Source organism: Littorina saxatilis, linkage group LG15 (genome assembly GCF_037325665.1).
Source record: "Littorina saxatilis isolate snail1 linkage group LG15, US_GU_Lsax_2.0, whole genome shotgun sequence".
Taxonomy (NCBI): domain Eukaryota; kingdom Metazoa; phylum Mollusca; class Gastropoda; order Littorinimorpha; family Littorinidae; genus Littorina; species Littorina saxatilis.
In genome coordinates, this window is record NC_090259.1 from 23,128,377 (window position 1) to 23,148,848 (window position 20,472).

General features: G+C 45.7%; 1 protein-coding gene and 1 non-coding gene across 2 annotated transcripts; both read right to left on the reverse strand.

The window, feature by feature from the left end:
* Positions 1–602: 602 nt before the first annotated feature.
* LOC138948844 (transcription initiation factor IIB-like) lies at positions 603–20,377 on the reverse strand. The gene is made up of 10 exons (XM_070320469.1): positions 20,333–20,377; positions 18,470–18,577; positions 16,613–16,694; positions 15,581–15,685; positions 14,415–14,501; positions 13,362–13,491; positions 4,617–4,726; positions 4,041–4,135; positions 3,379–3,455; positions 603–1,747 (listed from the first exon to the last, which is right to left on the reverse strand). The coding sequence occupies exons 1-10, from the start codon at positions 20,371–20,373 to the stop codon at positions 1,614–1,616; spliced, it is 969 nt and encodes a 322-aa protein (XP_070176570.1). The 5' UTR covers positions 20,374–20,377; the 3' UTR covers positions 603–1,613.
* On the reverse strand, positions 10,881–10,999 carry LOC138949592 (5S ribosomal RNA). Its single transcript, XR_011450367.1, has one exon. It is a non-coding gene; the product is annotated as a 5S ribosomal RNA (ribosomal RNA).
* Positions 20,378–20,472: the final 95 nt, after the last annotated feature.

Genomic DNA, 20,472 nt, shown 5'->3' on the forward strand with positions numbered 1-20,472 from the left:
ACCAAAGTGTGTGCGTTCTTGTTTTTCCCTGCATTATTTTTTCATTGATATCGGAGGGATAGATCATGATTTTCAAGAGGACATACACAGAGTCAATGATAGGTTTTGTCACAACTTGCTTGAAGTCCTCATTGCTAGCATAATTGTTTACAAGTGCGACGGGTGTTTAGACTTTGACGCAAGACCGCTGCTTGTGGGAGTGTAAGGATTTGTGCCGATCGTGCTTGAATTCTGAGAAACAAAGGGACGTAAGCGCTCTAAATGCATACGACATGTGCAACAAGTGTTGTGAGTTATGCAGAACCAAACTGACCTCTCTTCGCCCCACCATGCAACAATAATGGTCAGTGGTTGCAAAACGGAAGAAGAATCTCCTGGCATCTGAGAGAATAACAAGCACGAGTTGTTTTCGAGTGTGCTAAATTCGGTACTTGCATTGCTGTAGTGTACTTGACCAGTCTGACAGCTTGCACATTCGATACAGACTTATCTTTCTTATAGTCTGCATAGTACTGTTAGATTTACTAAGAAGTATAAAAACTGTTCCTAAATCACACACACACACACACACTAACAAAGTAAACAATACACATCAAGTCAGGGTTTGTTTTTTTATTGACATAAAGAATAAGTTATGCATCCAAAGTAGGCTGCAGATATGAAATCAGAATGAAACACACAAACATGTCTATGTTGCTCACACACATGAAGCACACACACACACACACACTTTTCCATTAAATACGCCATGCTCAATCACTTTCACAACAAACAATATCAATGCTACTCAATGCCACATCTGTACTCTTGTAAGGGTCAAATGAAACGGACAATAACGGAAATAATACCTGAAAGTACTGATCGCATCTTATTCGTTTATTTTTGTGCTTAGCCGGGGATTTCCTTTATTGCCATGGGGTTTTCAGACTCAAGGTTACAAGTCAAAATATTTTTCTCACACGAAAAGCTTCTTTTTCATGTGGCACAAACTAGCTTGAAGAGCGTGTTTGGCAAAATACAAAATTACCCTGGAAAGGAACAATACTATTTCCCCAAAACGAGTCAAGGGGACCAAACTTGTCGAACTTTCACGTTTTACCTCCCTTCAACGACAAGAGCAATGAAAAATAGCAAAATATTCCTAAAAGTAGCCCTAAGTTTTGTATCAAAGCACCGGAAACATTACAGATGCCAAAGCAGCTTCCGCTTCTAATCACAACCACATCCAACAGCCATAAGCGCCTGTGTTATAGATCAAGACTTTGCTTTGAAGGCAAACCTTTGTCATCAACACAAGGAACTCAGTCTTAAAATGATGCGTACCTACTCTGCAATTACCCAACGCATGATGAGTACCAACCCTGTAAGTACCAAACACATGTCAATGTGCTGAAATTACAAGCACCTGTACTAAAGTACAAGCCTGTGCAATAAAAGCACAGCACCTCCGTAAGTCATACAAGTCTGTCTCTTAGACACTGTACGCAGAAACCCACTGTAGCTCTCTGCCATCAAACCCCAAGTGCTGACTGGCTGGAGACCACATCTTCAGTATCAGTGTAGAAATTCCACATGCCACGAGTCCCTGTACCCAAGTCGCAAGCCCCTGTTAACTACTGCGTAGGTAGATTTTCAATAGGAGTGGCGAACTTGAAGTCGACAGGGAAGAGGTCTCGGGCGCGGGGATACATAGATTTGTAGGACTGTCTGATGGTCACTTCTGCTACTCCCGTAATTTCTCCTATTTCTGAAAAATGAGCGTAAACAATTGTCAGTACACTCAGAAACGTGTGGATGTTGCATACAAAAGCTCAAATTGACATTGTATTGTATTGTATGGGGAGATTTATATAGCGCTTGACGCTCTCTAAGCGCTTTACATATTAATTTCTGCCGTGTGAGATGGAATTTTTTACACAGTATATCACGCATTCACATCGGCCAGCAAACCTCAAGCCTATTAAAGCGAGCATTCACCTTTCACGGCCTTTATTTCAAGTCACACGGGTATTTGGTGGACATTTTTAGCTATGCCTATACAATTTTGCCAGGAAAGACCCTTTTGTCAATCGTGGGATCTTTAACGTGCACACCCCAATGTAGTGTACACGAAGGGACCTCGGTTTTTCGTCTCATCCGAAAGACTAGCACTTGAACCCACCACCTAGGTTAGGAAAGGGGGGAGAAAATTGCTAACGCCCTGACCCAGGGTCGAACTTGCAACCTCTCGCTTCCGAGGCAAGTGCGTTTACCACTCGGCCACCCAGACATAATTCTGCCTTTAGGCAAAGCTATATATATGCACTTCTGCAAAAGCTTCTATTACTCCAGCAATTTCTCCTATCTCTGAAATGAGTGCAAACAATTGCCAAAGGTCGGCAAACTCAGAAACATGTTTGAATGGTGCGTACAAAAGCTCAAATTGACAGAATTCCGCCTTTAGGCAAAGCTATATGCACTTGTGCAGAAAGATCCGACTTTCTCTATAAAACAAAAAGGTCTTAAAAGAGAGGTTTCACTGTACAGACTTACTAGCTGAGCACTCAACATACAAGATAAGCCAGAAAGAGACAAAGAGAGGTTTCACTGTACAGACTTACTAGCTGAGCACTCAACATACAAGATAAGCCAGAAAGAGACAAGAGAGGTTTCACTGTACAGACTTACTAGCTGAGCACTCAACATACAAGATACGCCAGAAACAGACAAGAGAGGTTTCACTGTACAGACTTACTAGCTGAGCACTCAACATACAAGATAAGCCAGAAACAGACAAGAGAAGCAACTAGCAAGATAAGGTGATAAACTGCTTACATTACTTTGTATAATTTGTGAATGTTTTTTTCAATGATTATTTTAGCAAGGGGCTTAGAACTATGTTAGGATTTGCCCCGTATAAATACTCTTATTACAGTGGCACCCCCCTTTTAAGACCCCCCCCCCCCCCCCAATTTAAGACTCCCTTTCTTATAAGACCTTATTTTTTTTAGATTTTTGGTTCATGACCTCTGTAAATGTACCTCGTTTTTAAGACTCCCTCCTTTTTAAGACTTGATTTTCTCCGATATTTGGAGGTCGTAAAAAGGGGGTTCCACTGTATCATTATTATTTTCATGTTAACCCTTTCGCTGCCAATCAAAACTTCCTGACTGCCAGGGAATATTGGAGTTCGGGGTGTAATAATTCACAAAAAATTCTAGCTCCAAACTGGCAGTAGGTAGAAAAGTAAAACCTATGTTATTTTTAAAAGAAATTCAACCAAGAATCTGTTTTTAGTATCTAATCATGGAAATAATGCACAAGTGCAGGACGGGTATACCCTAAGGCAGTCAAGGGGTTAAAAGCAGCCAATTCCACTGAACACAGTAAAGTGTTTACCTCGCTGGCTCTTCTTGTCATCAGAAGCTTGTGACGCCATGTAGATAGCTGCTGCTGCCACTGAGATGGGACTGCGACTGTAACCATAAAGACAACACTTCTTTAGTCAAGCTTGGCTCAAAAAGTCAACATGAAACACACACACACACACACACACACACACACACACAACCCCACTGCTTCCTCAAAATTGTGACCTTTACAGTTAAAGAAGGTGGAAAACAATTAAACCAAAGGGAGCAAACTTCTCGAGTTGAAAATTATACACTCATTGAGTCCTATTCTGGAGAAAAAAAACCACCGATTGCAATGAAGGTTTCAAGACTTAAGTATTCAAAATTTCTGGACAAAAGTATCTGCAAAGGACAATTCCCACCGAAGAGGTATAAACATCTCTGACACACGTTTGCATGTTACCACTCAGTTGCGTGAAGCAATGCAGCATATTTTCATACTCATCCACACACCAAAATGAAATTAAATGTTAACGTATGGGAAACGCTGACAGAGTGAAAGAATGTAGAAAAAAAGTTCCTTTCTGATAATATTTTTAACATGTGTGCTTTTGTCTTCTGTCTGTACGAATTTATGACTTCTTTTTTTTTAAAGGGATGGTGTAGGGAACGAATCATGGGTGCTATGAGATAAAAAGTGGTACATACCCAGGAACAAGGTCGATCTCGACTGCCTTGCGAGCGATGTGAGTGGCCGCTTTCTGTACTGACTGTGGCAAGCCCAGGTTGGAGCAGAATCGAGACTGAAACACAAATGACACTGATTATTGTTGCTGTCAGCACATACAAGAGCAGTGATGGCGTAGTGTTTTTTCAAACCGGTACGCAACCTTTTATAATGCAAACAGTCCAGAAAAAAACCGGTAGGCTGGTCATTGAAACCAGTAAGATTCCAACTCAGAGTACTGTTTTTGTTTGATTTACCGGCGAAAAAAATCTGGTAGTTTTAAAAATCAACGGGTAGGTCATACCGGCAGCCGATTTTGTTCTGGTATTTTTTCGTTTCAGCCGGTAAAATACCGGTAATTGCCTGTTAACGCTAATACTGACAAAAGGTCAACGTAACCAGCAAAATGCTGAACCTTTTCTAATGCACTGACGGAAGGGAGATAACTCACCATGAAATTGAAAGTAATGAAAATGTAAGGACAACTTAAGTTAGTCAGCAAATATAACACTTTAACCTAAACCTTCTACTATGGTTAAGAAAGGGAGAAAACTCACCATAAAATCGCCTGTTGTGATGACCTCAACGTTGGTCTCTAGCGTCTTCAGGATCAACTTGAACACACGACCAATCTCCTTCTTGGAAATCTTGGACACTGCGCAGATTTCTGCAAAGAGATAAAAATAAAGTTATGAGCCACTTCTTTGATGACGGCAGTATGAAAATTTCTTCAGACCTGGTAACTCCTGTTTTGCACTTGGTGTATTTTCAGAAAAATGAGCATACTTCACACAGCATTTGAACAGCGATGATTCAAACATGCTTCACACGCATCAGTCGCACCGTCAATTAAGTTTACAAATACATTTAAAACAAATGTAAGGCTTCTTTTTAAGCCTACTGTCTATATGATACTTACCGAGACAGTACTATTCTTGCACATTATCTATTATAGGCCGAAAAAATTGGACAAAACGCTGAGTGGGTACAATTATCTCCCATAACCATGCGCCACCGTGGATCCCAAGCACTGTCCGAGTGCTTCCCCCTTACAGGATGTAGGTGGCGCGTCCTCTTTCTTTATGAGCTGCAGACCCTCAAAAAGCCCATAACATATCAAGAGGGGAGGCGGGAGGGAAACTCTAATAGTACTGTCTCGGTAAGTATCATATAGACAGTAGGCTTAAAAAGAAGCCTTACAGTCAATATAACACTTACCTCGACAGTACTATTCTTGCACAGAATACCAGAGTGGTGTGAGGGTGATATGTAGAGTATTAAACTCCTTAATCAAAATCACTTAAATCCAAGGATTAAGATACCCAGGCAATTTTCGAACAGTACTACCGTAAAAGAAAATATACCCAAGAAACATACCTTAGACTGACGTGACCATGCTAGCAACCACTGCTGTGTGGTGAACTCAATGTCAAAGTCCAGGCCACTCAAAGCTTGAATACCACTGAGTCTACGGCAAGTGGCTAAAGCGATGAGGAACAATTAGTCTTAAAAATCAGCAACTTGATACTGATGCCTGCCAGGGGTTCAAACTCATTGCTACGCAGGAGTTTGAGGACCAGAAAGACATCCCCCTTGGGAAATGAAACCAGAGGTTTAGACACCGCTGCATTGCTAATACCCGAAAGGACATTAGCGATGAGGGAGGACCTGATCAAGTGTTCAGTTCTGCGACCAGTAGCGGCCGCAATCGTGGAAGCGATGGCAGATCTGTATCCAAGAAGAGTCTTAGAAGAAAGACTCTTCTTTTGATACACTTCCACCAGGAAGTTGGCCAAGTCCTGTGTTGAGGGATAAAGCGGCTTTATCCCCTTGGACAAGGCGAAGGTGGCCCAAGCTCTCCAGCGTAAGTCGTAGAGCTGATTAGTTGATCGCCTCTTAGCGTTCAAGGAAAACTCTACTGAACTCTTGTGCAATCCTAGTGCAAGCAGTTTGGAGCGCACAAGAGCCATGCGGTCAAGCACAGACTCTCTGGACGTGGATGAGGGAGGCATGATCGAGGCTGGAGCAGACCTCCCCCGTCCAGATCCAGAGGTAGAGGGTCTACGTGGGTGAGACCGCGAAGATCTGGAAACCACGGAGCTGTTGGCCAGTAAGGCGCGACCAAAATCAGTCTTGGTCGTTCCTGCAGATATTTTGCCAGCACCCTCGGAATCAGAGATGTCGGGGGATAGGCGTAAGCATCGAGGAGCCTCCACAAGAGAGTGAATGCGTCCAAGTGGAACGCATTCATGTCTCGAAAGGGGCTGACGTACCTGGGAAGCCGAGCGCTGAATCGAGTTACGAACAGATCGATCAGAGGACGGTCCCACCTTGCCCACAGACGCTGTAGAACGTTGTGAGCGATGGTCCATTCTGTGGAGAGAACCTGATCGCCCCGACTGAGAATGTCGGCCAGGGCGTTCAGTTTCCCCGGAACGAACTGGACTGACATCCGGACCTGATTGGTCTGGCACCAGAGCAGAATCTCCTCCGCCAACAGGGAGAGGGACCGAGAATTGGTGCCCCCCTGGTGGCGAAGGTAAGCTAAGCATGTGGTGTTGTTGTCCCCGTTGAAAATCAGAGGGGCCAAGGACAGGCCGAATGGGAGGGCCCGAAACTCGAACACCGTGCCCTCCCAAACGAACCGGAGCAGATGTCGGTACCCCGGGGCCACCAGGATGTGGAAGTAAGCATCCTGGAGGTCCCAGACATGGCCCAATCGTTTGGCCGGATGGCCAACCGGACCGACGAAGGGGTTTCCATCTTGAACTTGCACCTGTGAAGGTACAAGTTCAAGGTGGAGAGGTCCAACACCGGCCTGAACCGGCCGTCCTTTTTGGGGACGGTGAACAGGCGGGAGCAGAACCCCAGAGAAGGCTGAGAAAGGGGGTAGACCGCCTTCTTCTCGACCAACGAGTTCACCTCGTCCTGAAGAGCCTGCCATCTGGCAGGCTCTCGAGGAGGGGGGAACGTCCAAGGTAGAGCGGACAATGGAGGTTGTGACGACAGCGGTAGAGAAAACCCCGACCACACCACCCTCAAGAAAAACTGGTTGGAGACCAGTCTGCCCCACATGCCGCGGGCCCGAAAAAAGGGAACCGCCGGACGAAAGAGGGGCAACTTGAGGGGGCGTCAACGTAGGGCCGGGACTCACTGAAAATTCTGCTGGCGGGCAGGCGCAGGCTTGCGACCACCCCCCCTGGTGGTGCTGCTTCCCCTTACCTGTCTGAGCACCCTTCGTCTTGCTTGGGAACGCAACAGGCGCCTAAGAGGAGGAAGAAGGAGGCAGTGAAACTGGCTTCTTCTTCTTCTTCTGAGGCTGGGAGCTGGAGGTGACTGTAGCACTTCTCTTACTCCCCGCCGCCGTCGCCGAAGCAGCGAGGCCAACCATCAGAGAATCAGTGTTCCTCTGGCGTGTGGACTCCACCACAGAACGAACAGTGTCCGGATGAAAGAGGGAAGAAGGCTGAGGAAACGTGTTCCTCAGACTCTTCCTCATATCCGGAGGCACTATAGAAGTAGGCAGAAAATGATCACGGAACAGGGCCAATAAAGTGGACCCGTGTTCCAATGGCCAATTCTGCCGCAGACGTCACGCACGATCGCACGGCATGCAAAGCCCGATCCACTCGAACCGTGTCAAGGACCCGAGTGGAATCGGACTCTGCCCGATTGGGAGGGTCCAACAGTGTGGACAGCGTGCTCATCCATGTCAAGGCCTGTGATTGGGCCTCGACTGTGGACGAAACGGTGGCCTCAAGATTGTGGAACGAAGCAGAGCTCAGTTCCACCTTCCTGACCGAAGGCACCTCCCCAACGAACACATCACCGTCAGCCCCACCCTGAACACTCGAAGTCTGGAAAGGGAGAGTTCGAGAGTCAAAGGGAAAAGGGAGGGACGAAACAGATTGGACACGAGGAAACAGTGGAGGTGCGCCTCCCAAAGGAAAGCATGGCCCTGAACCCGCGTCCTCCCGAGGAACATAGGTCGCGTTTGCACGTGAATCTGTACTCCTCAGGCGATGTGCTGCCGCTTCCACCGTGGCACTTAGACTAGGGTGGAACGCGAATTGCCGGCGGCCGGATCGTTCATAAAACGAGCCGCCGGCAGACGCGGCGTGAGCCTCCCGCGCCCGGGCCGAAGCGGACTCAAAGGACGAGAGGGCGTCTCAGGGAAGGACGTCCTGAAACTGTTCAAACGTCCTTCTAGCTGTGCGAGGACGAGCCTCCTGCCTCTCGTCCTCAGACCCCGGGTCCACGTCCTGTGTGTCAACACTAGACGACAGACGCTTAAGAGAGGCATCCGTGACGTCAAGACGCCGCGTGATGTCTGTCATGTACTGTTGGAAAGTACGAAGCATAGCTTCGGAAGTTCCATCAGAAACCGGCAAGGGTAGAGGTTCAGTGTTAACCTCAGGGCGACCCTGATCCTCCTCCCTATCGTCCTCCGACTCACTCTCCTCTTCACTTCCCGACAACTCCTCAAAAGCAGGAGTGTAGGGAGCTTGAGGGGGAAGAGCCGAAAGCGATGAAGCAGGCTGTGAAGAAACGCCCACAGAAGCAAGAGGCCGCGAAGACCCCTGCCCCAAAGACGAAACGTCTCCAGCAGCCGAAGGGGGAGAAAAACAACAACCCTGCGACTGTTGGGTCAGCCCAGCCAACGAACCCCCGCCATTTATAGACTGAACAGGAACCCATGGGGTCTGATCAGAAAAGAAATGGTCCGGTCCGGTCGGGGGTGCCGATCCGGTCCGGTAGGGTGGTCCGGTCCGGTGCCGTACCATCCGGAGGTCCCGTTCAGCACCGAACCATCGTACCCAACGAAGTGTTCGGGTGGTTAGGTCCGGACGTGGACATACCGTACCATCCGGACCCGTAGGTCCGGTGGTCCGGTATGGTCCGGTTCGGTGCCAGACCATCCAGACCAACAGAGGTGGTCGGGTGGTCCCGCACCGGACCATCCGGACCCGTAGGTCCGGACCCGTAGGTCCGGTACCATCCGGAGGTCCTGTTCGGCACCGAACCATCCGTACGCACAGAAGTGTTCGGGTGGTTCGGTCCGGGCGTGGACGTACGTACCGTACCATCCGGACCCGTAGGTCCGGTTCGGTGCCAGACCATCCGGACCAACAGAGGTGGTCGGGTGGTCCGGACCGGTCCGGTAGGGTGGTCCGGTGTTCCGGTCCGGTGTTCCGGTCCGGTCCCGTACCATCCGGAGGTCCCGTTCGGTACCGAACCACCCGTACCCACAGAAGTGTTCGGGTGGGTCGGTCCGGACGTGGACACACCGTACCATCCGGACCCGTAAGTCCGGTATGGTCCGGTTCGGTGCCAGACCATCCGGACCAACAGAGGTGGTCGGGTGGTCCGGTCCGGACCGGACCACCGGTCCAGCACCGGACCATCCGGACCCGTAGGTCCGGTCCGGTCCCGCACCATCCGGAGGTCCCGTTTGGCACCGAACCACCCGTACCCACAGAAGTGTTCGGGTGGCTCGGTCCGGACGTGGACATACCGTACCATCCGGACCCGTAGGTCCGGTTCGGTGCCAGACCATCCGGACCAACAGAGGTGGTCGGGTGGTCCGGACCGATCCGGTAGGGTGGTCCGGTGTTCCGGTCCTGTCCCATACCATCCGGAGGTCCCGTACGGCACCGAACCATCCGTACCCACTGAAGTGTTCGGTCCGGACGTGGACCTACCGTACCATCCGGACCCGTAGGTCCGGTGGTCCGGTATGGTCCGGTTCGGTGACAGACCATCCGGACCAACAGAGGTGGTCGGGTGGTCCGGTACCGGACCATCCGAACCCGTAGATTCGGTCCGGTCCCGTACCATCCGGAGGTCCCGTTCGGTACCGAACCATCCGTACCCACAGAAGTGTTCGGGTGGCTCGGTCCGGACGTGGACATACCGTACCATCCGGACCCGTAGGTCCGGCATGGTCCGGTTCGGTGCCAGACCACCCGGACCAACAGAGGTGGTCGAGTGGTCCGGTCCCGACCGGACCACTGGTCCGGTACCGTACCCTCCGGACCCGTAGGTCCGGTGTGTTCCGGTTCGGTGCCAGACCACCCAGACCAACAGAGGTGGTCGGGTGGTCCGGTCCCGACCGAAACACTGGTCCCGTACCGTACCATCCGGACCCGTAGGTCCGGGGGGTCCGGCAAGGGCCAGAGGTACTGTCCCGCACCGGACCCTAAGGTCCGGTACGGTCCCGTACCATGGGTCCCGTCCGGACCAAACCCGGAGGTCAAGTCCAGTCGGGACCCGTGGGTCCGGTTCGATCCCGACCCGTAAGCCTGGAACGTTCCGGACCCTTGGTCCGGACCATCCGTCACCCGAACACCAGACGCTAAGGAATGGCGTGGGGTCAAGACGGTCCGGTCGGAGGTGTCGGTCTGAGCAACAGAAACAATGTTCCCGTCGCCCTGACCATTCGACAGAAGTACCACGTTCTGTCGAACACCTCCACGTCCAGTAACTAGTCGGCCGGAGCGTTTCAAGAGGGACAGCCACCAGTCACACGGACGTCAGAGGGAACCGTAGTAGCAGTGGTCGTAGGCACGAAGCCTGAAACCCCTGCCCCCACAGGACCGCCCTGAACGGGGTCAATTCGCATCCCAACCCCAGCGGGGAGGGAATTCAGAGACCCCGTCATCTCCTCCGATCTCCCCCCCCAGGAGGCCGAAACTACTGTCAAAACAGCAGCAGACGACCCAGCGAGGGAGTTCAGAGGAGGACCCGTGTCCCTCCTGGCTTCCACAGCGGTGGAAACCGAGGAGGGCACAGGAGAGGCACCGGAAAAAGAAAGATTTTAATGCCAACTGCACCCGGTGTTCCCAGGCGGTCACCCATCCAAGTACTAACCGGGCCCGACGTTGCTTAACTTCGGTGGTCGGACGAGAACCGGTGTTTTCAACGTGGTATGGCCGTTGGCTGTCAAAACCTGAGTCTCTCCAGTAGCCCCTAGATCGGATTCACCAACCCCCAAAGAGGGTTGGGAATCGACCTGCCCCCGGATTCGAGCCAGGGGGGAGAAGGAAACCTTCCCCCCAGGCTCGAAACCGGGAGGAGCTGAAGCCTGAGACTGAGGGCCGGACAACGGCGTCGAAGGGGGGGAAGCCTGTTCCACTGAAGGAGAAGGAGAAAGAAGCTTTTTCTTTCCCCTCGAACTTCCCCGAACCTTCGACGGCGCAGCCCCGCCCGAAGTCCCAGGCTCAAGCCCAGTCTGTTTGAGCAAGCTCGCATTGAGCTTGCTCAAACAGGCTTTCTCCGCCCTCCCTCGCCGCAAACGCAAAGCGTTTGGGGAGGGAGAGTCGGAGCGCCGAAAGATCCCCTTCTCCGTGCGTAAAACATGACGCTGGGCGCCCGGAGAAGGGTTGCCCCCGGCAGACTCTGGTTCCGTAGAACCAGAGCCCAAAACAGGACGAGACATCCTACCTCGCCCTGTACGTACCCTTAAAGACCGAGAATTAACAAAATTCAAAGAAAATTTAGGTCAATACTCAAGTGAATGCGGCGAAACGAGAAGCAGACGACCGGTCACCACGAAGTAGGACGGGAGGCACGCCGAGTCCGCCACACAAAAACGGAGGCACAAGTTGAAGGAAACACAACGTAGCCTCAAGCCAGAAGTGGAATAACACACAATAATCCAACAGGTGATAGTCCACACAGAAAAGAAGCCTCTAGTCCAAAATAATCCGGGAGCGTAGCAGAAACACAGCCGGTCTGACACGCGCGAAAAAAGAAAGAGGACGCGCCACCTACATCCTGTAAGGGGGAAGCACTCGGACAGTGCTTGGGATCCACGGTGGCGCATGGTTATGGGAGATAATTGTACCCACTCAGCGTTTTGTCCAATTTTTTCGGCCTATAATAGATAATGTGCAAGAATAGTACTGTCGAGGTAAGTGTTATATTGACTGCTTCTTTCAATGTTTACAGACAATAACTGTAATTACGTGTCAAAATACTGGATCCGCTTCAGGATGCGCTTGTGAAGAAAAGTAGTCTAGGAATTTTTCTCGTCCTATTTTTTCCTCTCACCATACCGATCGTATTCTAGACAATCATGCGTACAAAATACGACGAAATCGTATGGGTTCCCAGGTCTGTTTCTTCTTTCCAGTTTAATTCACTTTAATATTCCATTGACCAACATCCCCTGCTGCTGGGAAAAAAACAACCAGCTCCTTCATTTCAGTCTACCTTTGCTGGCACAGAACACCCTTCTCTTGCCTTCATACAATAAACAGTGTAATCACTACGGACAATCTCTTATTACGACGCATCATGCTATAAATGTTATCAAGCAGGAGACCAAAACAGTAAAATGGCTATTGAGGTAACACTTTTATCTCGCAGCGTGCATGATTCACTCCCTAAACCGCCCCTTCGAAAAAACCCATGTCATAAATTCGTCAGGGGTGGGACTCTTGTGATGAAAAAAGAGGAAATCCCTTTTTTCTAGGGGGGTTCGGGGGCATGCTCCCCCGATTTTTTTTTTAAATGGTACATTAAAATCTGTGCAATCTGGTGCATTTTGAGACTAAAATTCAACTCGTTTGGATCAGGTAAAAAAGACATTCTCCTCACCCCACCCCACCCCCCTCCCCCCCAAAAAAAATCCCAACCAAACATAAAAAACACTTTCACACAACAATGGTAACATTGTAATGGTGTATTCACGTAATGAACCATGTATCCATAATCCAATACTGGCAATAGTATGATTCAATGCATTGACGCTCAACATATTAGTTATCAGGAGTTTTCAGTCAGCAAAATTTAACTCTCAAGCCTCCAGTGTTCTGTTCCATCTTCACTTCTCTCCATATCATTCAGTCAACAAGTTATAGATACTGTGATGAAATGGGATGCGGAAAAATAGATTACTCCCGCGGAATTCGTAAGTTGTGTCCGCGGAAACCTGATTCGTACTGACATAAGACAAAAGCACGCCTGTTAAAAATGTTATCAAAAAGACACACATTTTCAGAATCTACACTCTTTCACACAAACTTCACCATGTCAGCTTTTTCCATACGGTTCAAAAGACCACACACTTTGAGAATATCATAGACAATGTTCGGAAATAACTGTAGGGTTTGTATTGGTTGTGAAAGAGTAATTACCCTTGCTTTTTCTGGGACAAATAAATGCATATGTGCTATTTGTCCACGCGTTTCAGACACACCCCTGGCTAATGATTGGCCTGTGCAATGCTTGTCCCACTAAAAGCAAGGGTATTCACAATTTCACAACCCATACAATTTTGGAATTCGTCTATTCCTGACCTTTGAATGTCCTTGGCACTCCTTCCTGTCGGCAGGCAATGTACATGCAGGCAGAAGCAATGGCGTCGTTGCTGCGACCTTTCAAGGTCTTGCCTTCGTGTACCTGCTTGAACAGCGTGTTGGCACGATCCTGCAACATCCAGGAAACATGGAATTTATTTGACAGGAAAGGAATAAACAACCACACACACCTGACTCGCGCAACTCGTCTTGCTGCTAGCTTTCCACTGGGAGAAAGCGACCTGAATTTCCCAGCACTGGGATAATAAGTAAATTAAATTAAATGTACAAACCAGAGCAGAAAACTCAAAGGAATGCTCCCCTGAACAACTTTTGGAATAGAAGTTTGTGCAGCCTGAGTAGTATTTTACATTTAAAATATACTCTATATTTGTTTAAAAAAAATACACAAGCTCACCCAAAATCTGATTGCAAGCGCTAAATTAGCCGCAAACGGTCTTATATTCATGCTGTATGCTCAAACTAATATTGCACAAATGCACTCAAGCTTCCAGGCATCTCCTGCCTACTAGGTTCTGCAGTCTAGAGACATAGTGCTTGCTACCGCACGAGCCGAGAACATTTTCCCTCTTTATCTTTGCTGCGCTGGCTGTAAAACCCCCCGGGCGGAGGTGTTTCCAGACACATTGTACGTAGGGTGTCTGCGTAAGGCCTAAAAAAAAAATAGGTGTGGTTACGGTAACCCGACCTACCCTATTTTTAGGGGCCGATCCTATAACTTTTTATTACATTTGTCAAAAAAAAAAAAAAAAAAAAAAAAAAACCAGTGCAAAAAACGCAATGAAAGCGAAAGCGCCCGTGTCGCACACTTATTTCCCTGTCAAGTAGGTTTAATTTGTACACATTAGAAAAAATATTAAAAAAAAAAAAAGTGATTGCCTACCTACCTACCCTATTTTTTTTGGCTATGTTACCGTAACCACACCTATTTTTTTTTTTGGCCTAATGTGTGATTATCCACTATATCAATAACAAGTAGTTAAGTGCAAGCAAGGAGTGTCGGGATGATTGCAAAACTGCAATGGTACTTACAGCGATCATTTTTGGAAGTTGCAGTCTGTCAGCCATCTGGTTGATCTCATGGAAAGCGTTCAGCAACGCTCTGTCTGAACTGTTCAGCTGGAAAAACAATCAGCCACATATTATTGTCATGGCACTTGCCACAAACAAACTTCATAATGCATTTAATCGATAAATAAATGAAACACAGCAGATGCAGACCTGTTTACCCTCATTTTACCTTGACAGAAGATCACTCAGTAAAAAAACAGAAGAATCCAGCACAGATGCAGAAGAAAATTTGTCGCAGTCAAATATTGTAACAAAACATAACAATCTGTTTTGCGCAGGGCAATCCAGGGCAATATAAACGATTTTTTACCCCTATTAATTTGAAGTCCGAACCGCAGTGAGTGCAGAAGGCGTACTTCTCCCCTTGATTTGAAGGCACAATACACGGAAATAGCTTGTGGTACTCTGGCAGATATTTTTTGCAAATACAGCTTCTTCTTTTTCATGATAGTTTCGTTTTTTCTTGAGGAGAATCTTCATCCGTTTCGGTTTCATGCTCGCGAGCACTGCTGCCACGTTTTCTCGCAGACATTTTGCATGGTCACGTGGCGTTCCTTTCCCGTTCTTCAGTGCAAAAGAGTGCCCGGTAGTTGTCTCCCCTGTCACTCCTAAACCAGTATGGGAATGATGCATACTGGTTTAGACCGTTGGAATGCAGAAGATTATCGATGTTTCCAGCGGAAGAAATGTTTCGGAGACGGAAGAAAGCTTTGAAATTCGGAAGATTCTTCCGCCAAAAGCGGAAGGTAAACAGGTCTGCAGATGATACAGTACAAGTAATGTGCTGGTGCCGTGTCTGTGTACACATAAAGTCAAGCTCTCTCTCACATACTAGCCCTTCTACAAACCATTTCGTTAAAACTTAGGAGGAAAACATTTACACTAGAGAGTAGGGCTGAGGTGCACGAAACAAAATTTGACGTCGTACAATCGGATGGTACTTACCCGCTGGCTCAGATTGGTTGGAATTGAGATTAGTTGTGATTTTAACCAATCAAACACCGCAGCTTGTCCACCCATACACACAAATGTCGAAAAATCTATAAAAACTATCTTCATGCTTATCCACCCATGCACTGAAATGCACGACAGTCTCCAGAAACATGTCAAAAAAGAAACCGACTCACAGTTCGTCTGTTTCTGTACATGGGTTTGCCAAACTCATCCCTGCAATCCATGCCTGGGCCTGCTGCTATCATTGTGGACAGCTCCCCCCCTTCCAGCAGTGGATTCTGAAAGACGAAACATTCATATGTAAATAAAAAATATATGAGTCAAAAATTCACAAATAAGCAAGAAAGCAATGAGAAAACTAGTTTGATGACAAAGGGAAATAACTGGGATTTGCAGTGACTGAAAGAAAAAGTAATGGTGGTTGCCTTCCTTGTACAAGGAATCGTCAGGACGGATACATAAGATCAAAAATGTCCGACAGGCTAGTAACTCTTAAAATTCACAAGCACATGCCCCTTCAGACCAAGACCGAAAACGTCTGAAAGTTAGTTCAGCTGACAGGTAGACGAAAATGACTCCACCACCTTAAAAGAACGTCAAAACCTACCAATCGGACAAGCCTCAGGGAACAACAGAGCCCAATCTAAAGTATGAATTTCACTCACTTACTTTCATATTTCCAGTTGACAGACATAATGATAAGCGTTTCATACCTCCGCACCCTGGTACCCCTCTTTTATGTGAGACCACAACAAATCTGAGAAAACCGTAGGTCTTAACAGTACAAATGAACCCCCCTTTTACGACCTACACAAATCTAAGAAAATCTGGCCTCAAAAAGGAGGGAGTCTTAAATTGGGGGTTCCACTTTATTGGCAAATTTACAGTCGTTATTAACAAAACAAATACAAAAAGCAAGGCTTCAAGGGGGAATTCTTAACAAAGAGACGGGTTCCAAATTGGGGAGTTCCACTTTATTGGCAAATTTACAGTCGTTATGAACAAAACAAATACAAAAAGCAAGGCTTCAAGGGGGAATTCTTAACAAAGAGACGGGTTCCAAATTGGGGGTTCCACTTTATTGGCAAATTTAGTCGTTCTGAACAAAAAATGCAAAAAGCAAGGCCTCATAAATGGGGAATTCTTAACAAAGAGACTAGTTCCACTGTACTCATGAAGAAGGAGCGAAAGAAGAAGAATCTGACCTCCGCGGCTCCCACACGCGAGTTGTCTTTTGTGCTCTTCTCATTGCTGAACGTTCTCCACTCTGAACCAACGTCCACAACCCTGAAGCAATCAGTGACAACATTTATTGATACACACAAAACACTCTGCTTTAACTCTTAAAGTTACACACCTGTAGCAATATATGACATTATTATTACACACAAAACACTCTGCTTTAACTCTTAAAGTTACACACCTGAAGCAATATATTATGACATTATTATTACACACAAAACACTTGTTACACACCTGAAGCAATATATGACATTATTATTACACACAAAACACTTGTTACACACCTGAAGCAATATATGACATTATTATTACACACAAAGCACTCTGCTTTAACTCTTAAAGTTACACACCTGAAGCAATATATGACATTATTATTACACACAAAACACTCTGCTTTAACTCTTAAAGTTACACACCTGTAGCAACAACTAATAATTGTGCAACATATGTTATATAAAAAATAAACCTTATGCCTACTAGTACAATATAAACCTACAGCAATAAATGCACAAATGTATGCAGTTAAACAGTTACCGCACCTCACATTGTTGTAAGGTTATGAACTACTTGGCTTGACCTCATAATCTCTAAGTTTGTGTCTTGAACTTCATTGTACAGGCTGTTTCATTTAAGGGTTTCTTATCCAGTACAACAACATCATTTATTTTTCATGCTGTGTCACCTGTTGTCTCCAAATCAAGACTTTTAATCTTGTGACATGGTGGAAGTGTTATGAACAGCACATGTGCACTCTTTTGCCTATTGAGTACTCAATAAGGTTCCCATTTCTTGAAACTTGTATGATTTGTAATTTTTTTCCTCATCAAGCTATGCCATAAAAAAAGTCATATTTTCTGTAAATCACTTTGTGTCACAATTTTCGACACAAATTCTTCGCCATGGCCATTTATATATGTCTTTCCTTTGTGTTTTAAAAACCCCGAGAAACAAGCAACACAAACGCATACAGTTACACATACGTATGTGTTCACATGCATCATGTCACCGACTCTACATTTACTGATTTAGATTAAACACCCACACACAAAACACTGTAAATTATGAAAATGCTTTGTACATTGATCCGAAAATGAAGCAAGGAAAGAGGTGGGATCATGGTGCAGATGTTATCAACTATGAACCATTGCAACAGATGTTTGCACCACTTATGCACATCAGTACAAAACGTCAGGCTGACCAGACACAGACAGCATAACATACACATTTTCCTGCTCAAGAACCCTTTTGGCTTTTTTGTAAGATTGTTTTTTTCCCCGTTTTTTTCAAACAATATACATGTACAAACAAACACAGCAAGAAAAAAGACGAAATCAAGGAAGGCAAATAAAACTGCACTGTCTGAGTGTCACTGTGACATAGACCCGTACATCATATTTCACAATGATGTTCTGCCTACTCCATAAAATTATGCAGAAATGCATCCAAGTGATTTGATCAAAAAAGAACTCACGAATACTTCAGCTGAGCGTTCAAAATGAATGTGTTATTATCAGCAGGTTTCTATTTTCCAGCTAAGGAACCATTAATTGGCACATACGAGTTGAAAATGACCGATAAACAGTTCCATTCAGTTGGTCAAAAGGCACATCAATGAAAAGCATTTGACAAAATCACTTGACTTAGCTACTTAAAAGAAAAGTTTCCAACCTACCTACCCTAATTCCTTTAGTCTAACCTTGTGAATTGTCATCCAACACAAACAATATATTTTGTTTGCTTTATGCCATGGAAAACAAGGCTTCTTCTAATTTGACTCTTGAAACTTAAGACTGCAACGACATAATTGGTCTAATACCCACCTGTCTCCAACCACCAGGCCACACTCCGGGCAGATCATATCTCCGGCATGGTAGTCTTCTACCAAGGGGGCATCTGGGTGCTCCGGACAGGACACAAGTGCTCGGTGGCTGATCATAAAAAACGGATGAGGATAAATTAAGTTGAGTAACACCACAAACAAAATTGGTAACATATATATATACATGTATACACACAGTCATAATGTCAAGAGTGTTCATGTGGCATCTCACATTCATTTCTTTTTCTAGTTTTTGGTGGGTTTTTTGTTTTTAATCTAATGTGTTCTTTTATGTTTTTTTGGGGGGGCATATGTATCATGGAAAAGCTGAAAACTATGTTTTCCTTAATCTTTTGTTCACACTCACACACAGCATTGAATCTCAAACTCAAAGCTTCTTGTTTTACCAGCAGGGACAAAAGACTTTAAAATGCCAATATCTGCCACAGCAACCAGAAAGTTAGTGTACGCTATTGCAGATATCGTTTGAAATGAAAGATGGTGGTCTCACTTTTTCTTATTCATTTAGTTATACTGTTAGTGTTTACAGTTACGCCTTTTTGACAACATAAACCGGATCAGCCAAAATATGGTAACGTAAGAGACGTATGTGTCATTTGTGATAAGAGAGAATGGAATGTATTGACACACATATAGGTTGGAAAACTAACTTTCAAAAAAGAAATTATTTTTGCTGCTTGGATTTTAAGCAGTGTAATTTAATATTCCCCGAACTACCACTTCACTAAGACACAGAAGGCAGATAATGGGATAGACTCCTATCTCGAAAAATTCGGAATGAAGTTATAGATATATATATGATTAGCATATAGTAATAGCAAAGAAACAATGTGATGTTCCATGGGGTACATGCCCTAAGATCAACAGCAGCAAAAGGATATTTAATTAATAATTTTGAAATTGAGTGACATCAAAGAATCAAACACCAGACCTGGGAACCCCCATTTTGCACTTGGAGTATTCTCAAACAAACTTGCTGTATTTTCAGAAAAATGAGCGTACGTACTCCACACAGCATTTGAACATCCATGATTCAAACATGCTTCACTGACACACGTCCGTCGCACCGTTCATTAAGTTAACCAAAACATTTAAAACACATGCTTCTTTCAATGTTTATTAACAAAAACTGTAGGCCTAATCATGTGTCAAAATACTGGATCGGCTTCGGGATGCGCTTGTGAAGAAAAGTAGTCTGGGAATTGTTCTCGTCGTATTTTTTTCCCACAGACCGTACTGATCGTATTCTAGACAATCATGCGAACAAAATACAGCAAAATCGTATGGGTTCCCAGGTCTGAAACACACACACACACTTCCATCCACAGCCGGCTTCAACTTTCAAACACAAATTCAAAGTGTGTGTTCCTCCGCCTTTGTGATAACTTTGCCTCAGAGTTACTTTGTTTGATTTTCACAATTTCAGACAAGAATATTATAAAATAACTTAAAAGATATAAATAAAAATTACAATTTAAATACGCCTTGGTTGACCACAGTTTAGAATCTTAATGACACCACCCGGTTTTTTGGTTTTTTGTCTTCCCCTTTTGGTTTCATGTGTGCGTCTGAATATTATGCTCAAATGCTGTCACGAACACAATTTCCTAGCTGAATCTAAAACGCCGACGAACATACTGCATTACTGGTCACTAATCCCACTAAGTGCGTATTACTATTATGCTTTATATTGCTACAGAACAAGAATTGTGATGGTTGTCAACAATACTCCCAAAACAACACAAAACCAACTTCTTTTTGCCACCTGTAAACTACGACATGATGTTCAACGAAAGGTATTTCGTACAATCAAAACAAACAATGGATTGAGCAAGGTACTTACGCTCTACTAGTCGACGCCATTTTGCTACGCGCTGTTCGCATGGAGGGGGATTGTGGGTAATATAATACCTTCGGTCTAATCCAAAAGCTAAAAACAGGGTAAGGAGGTTTCCCAACGACAACAAAATTTGTCTTTTTATA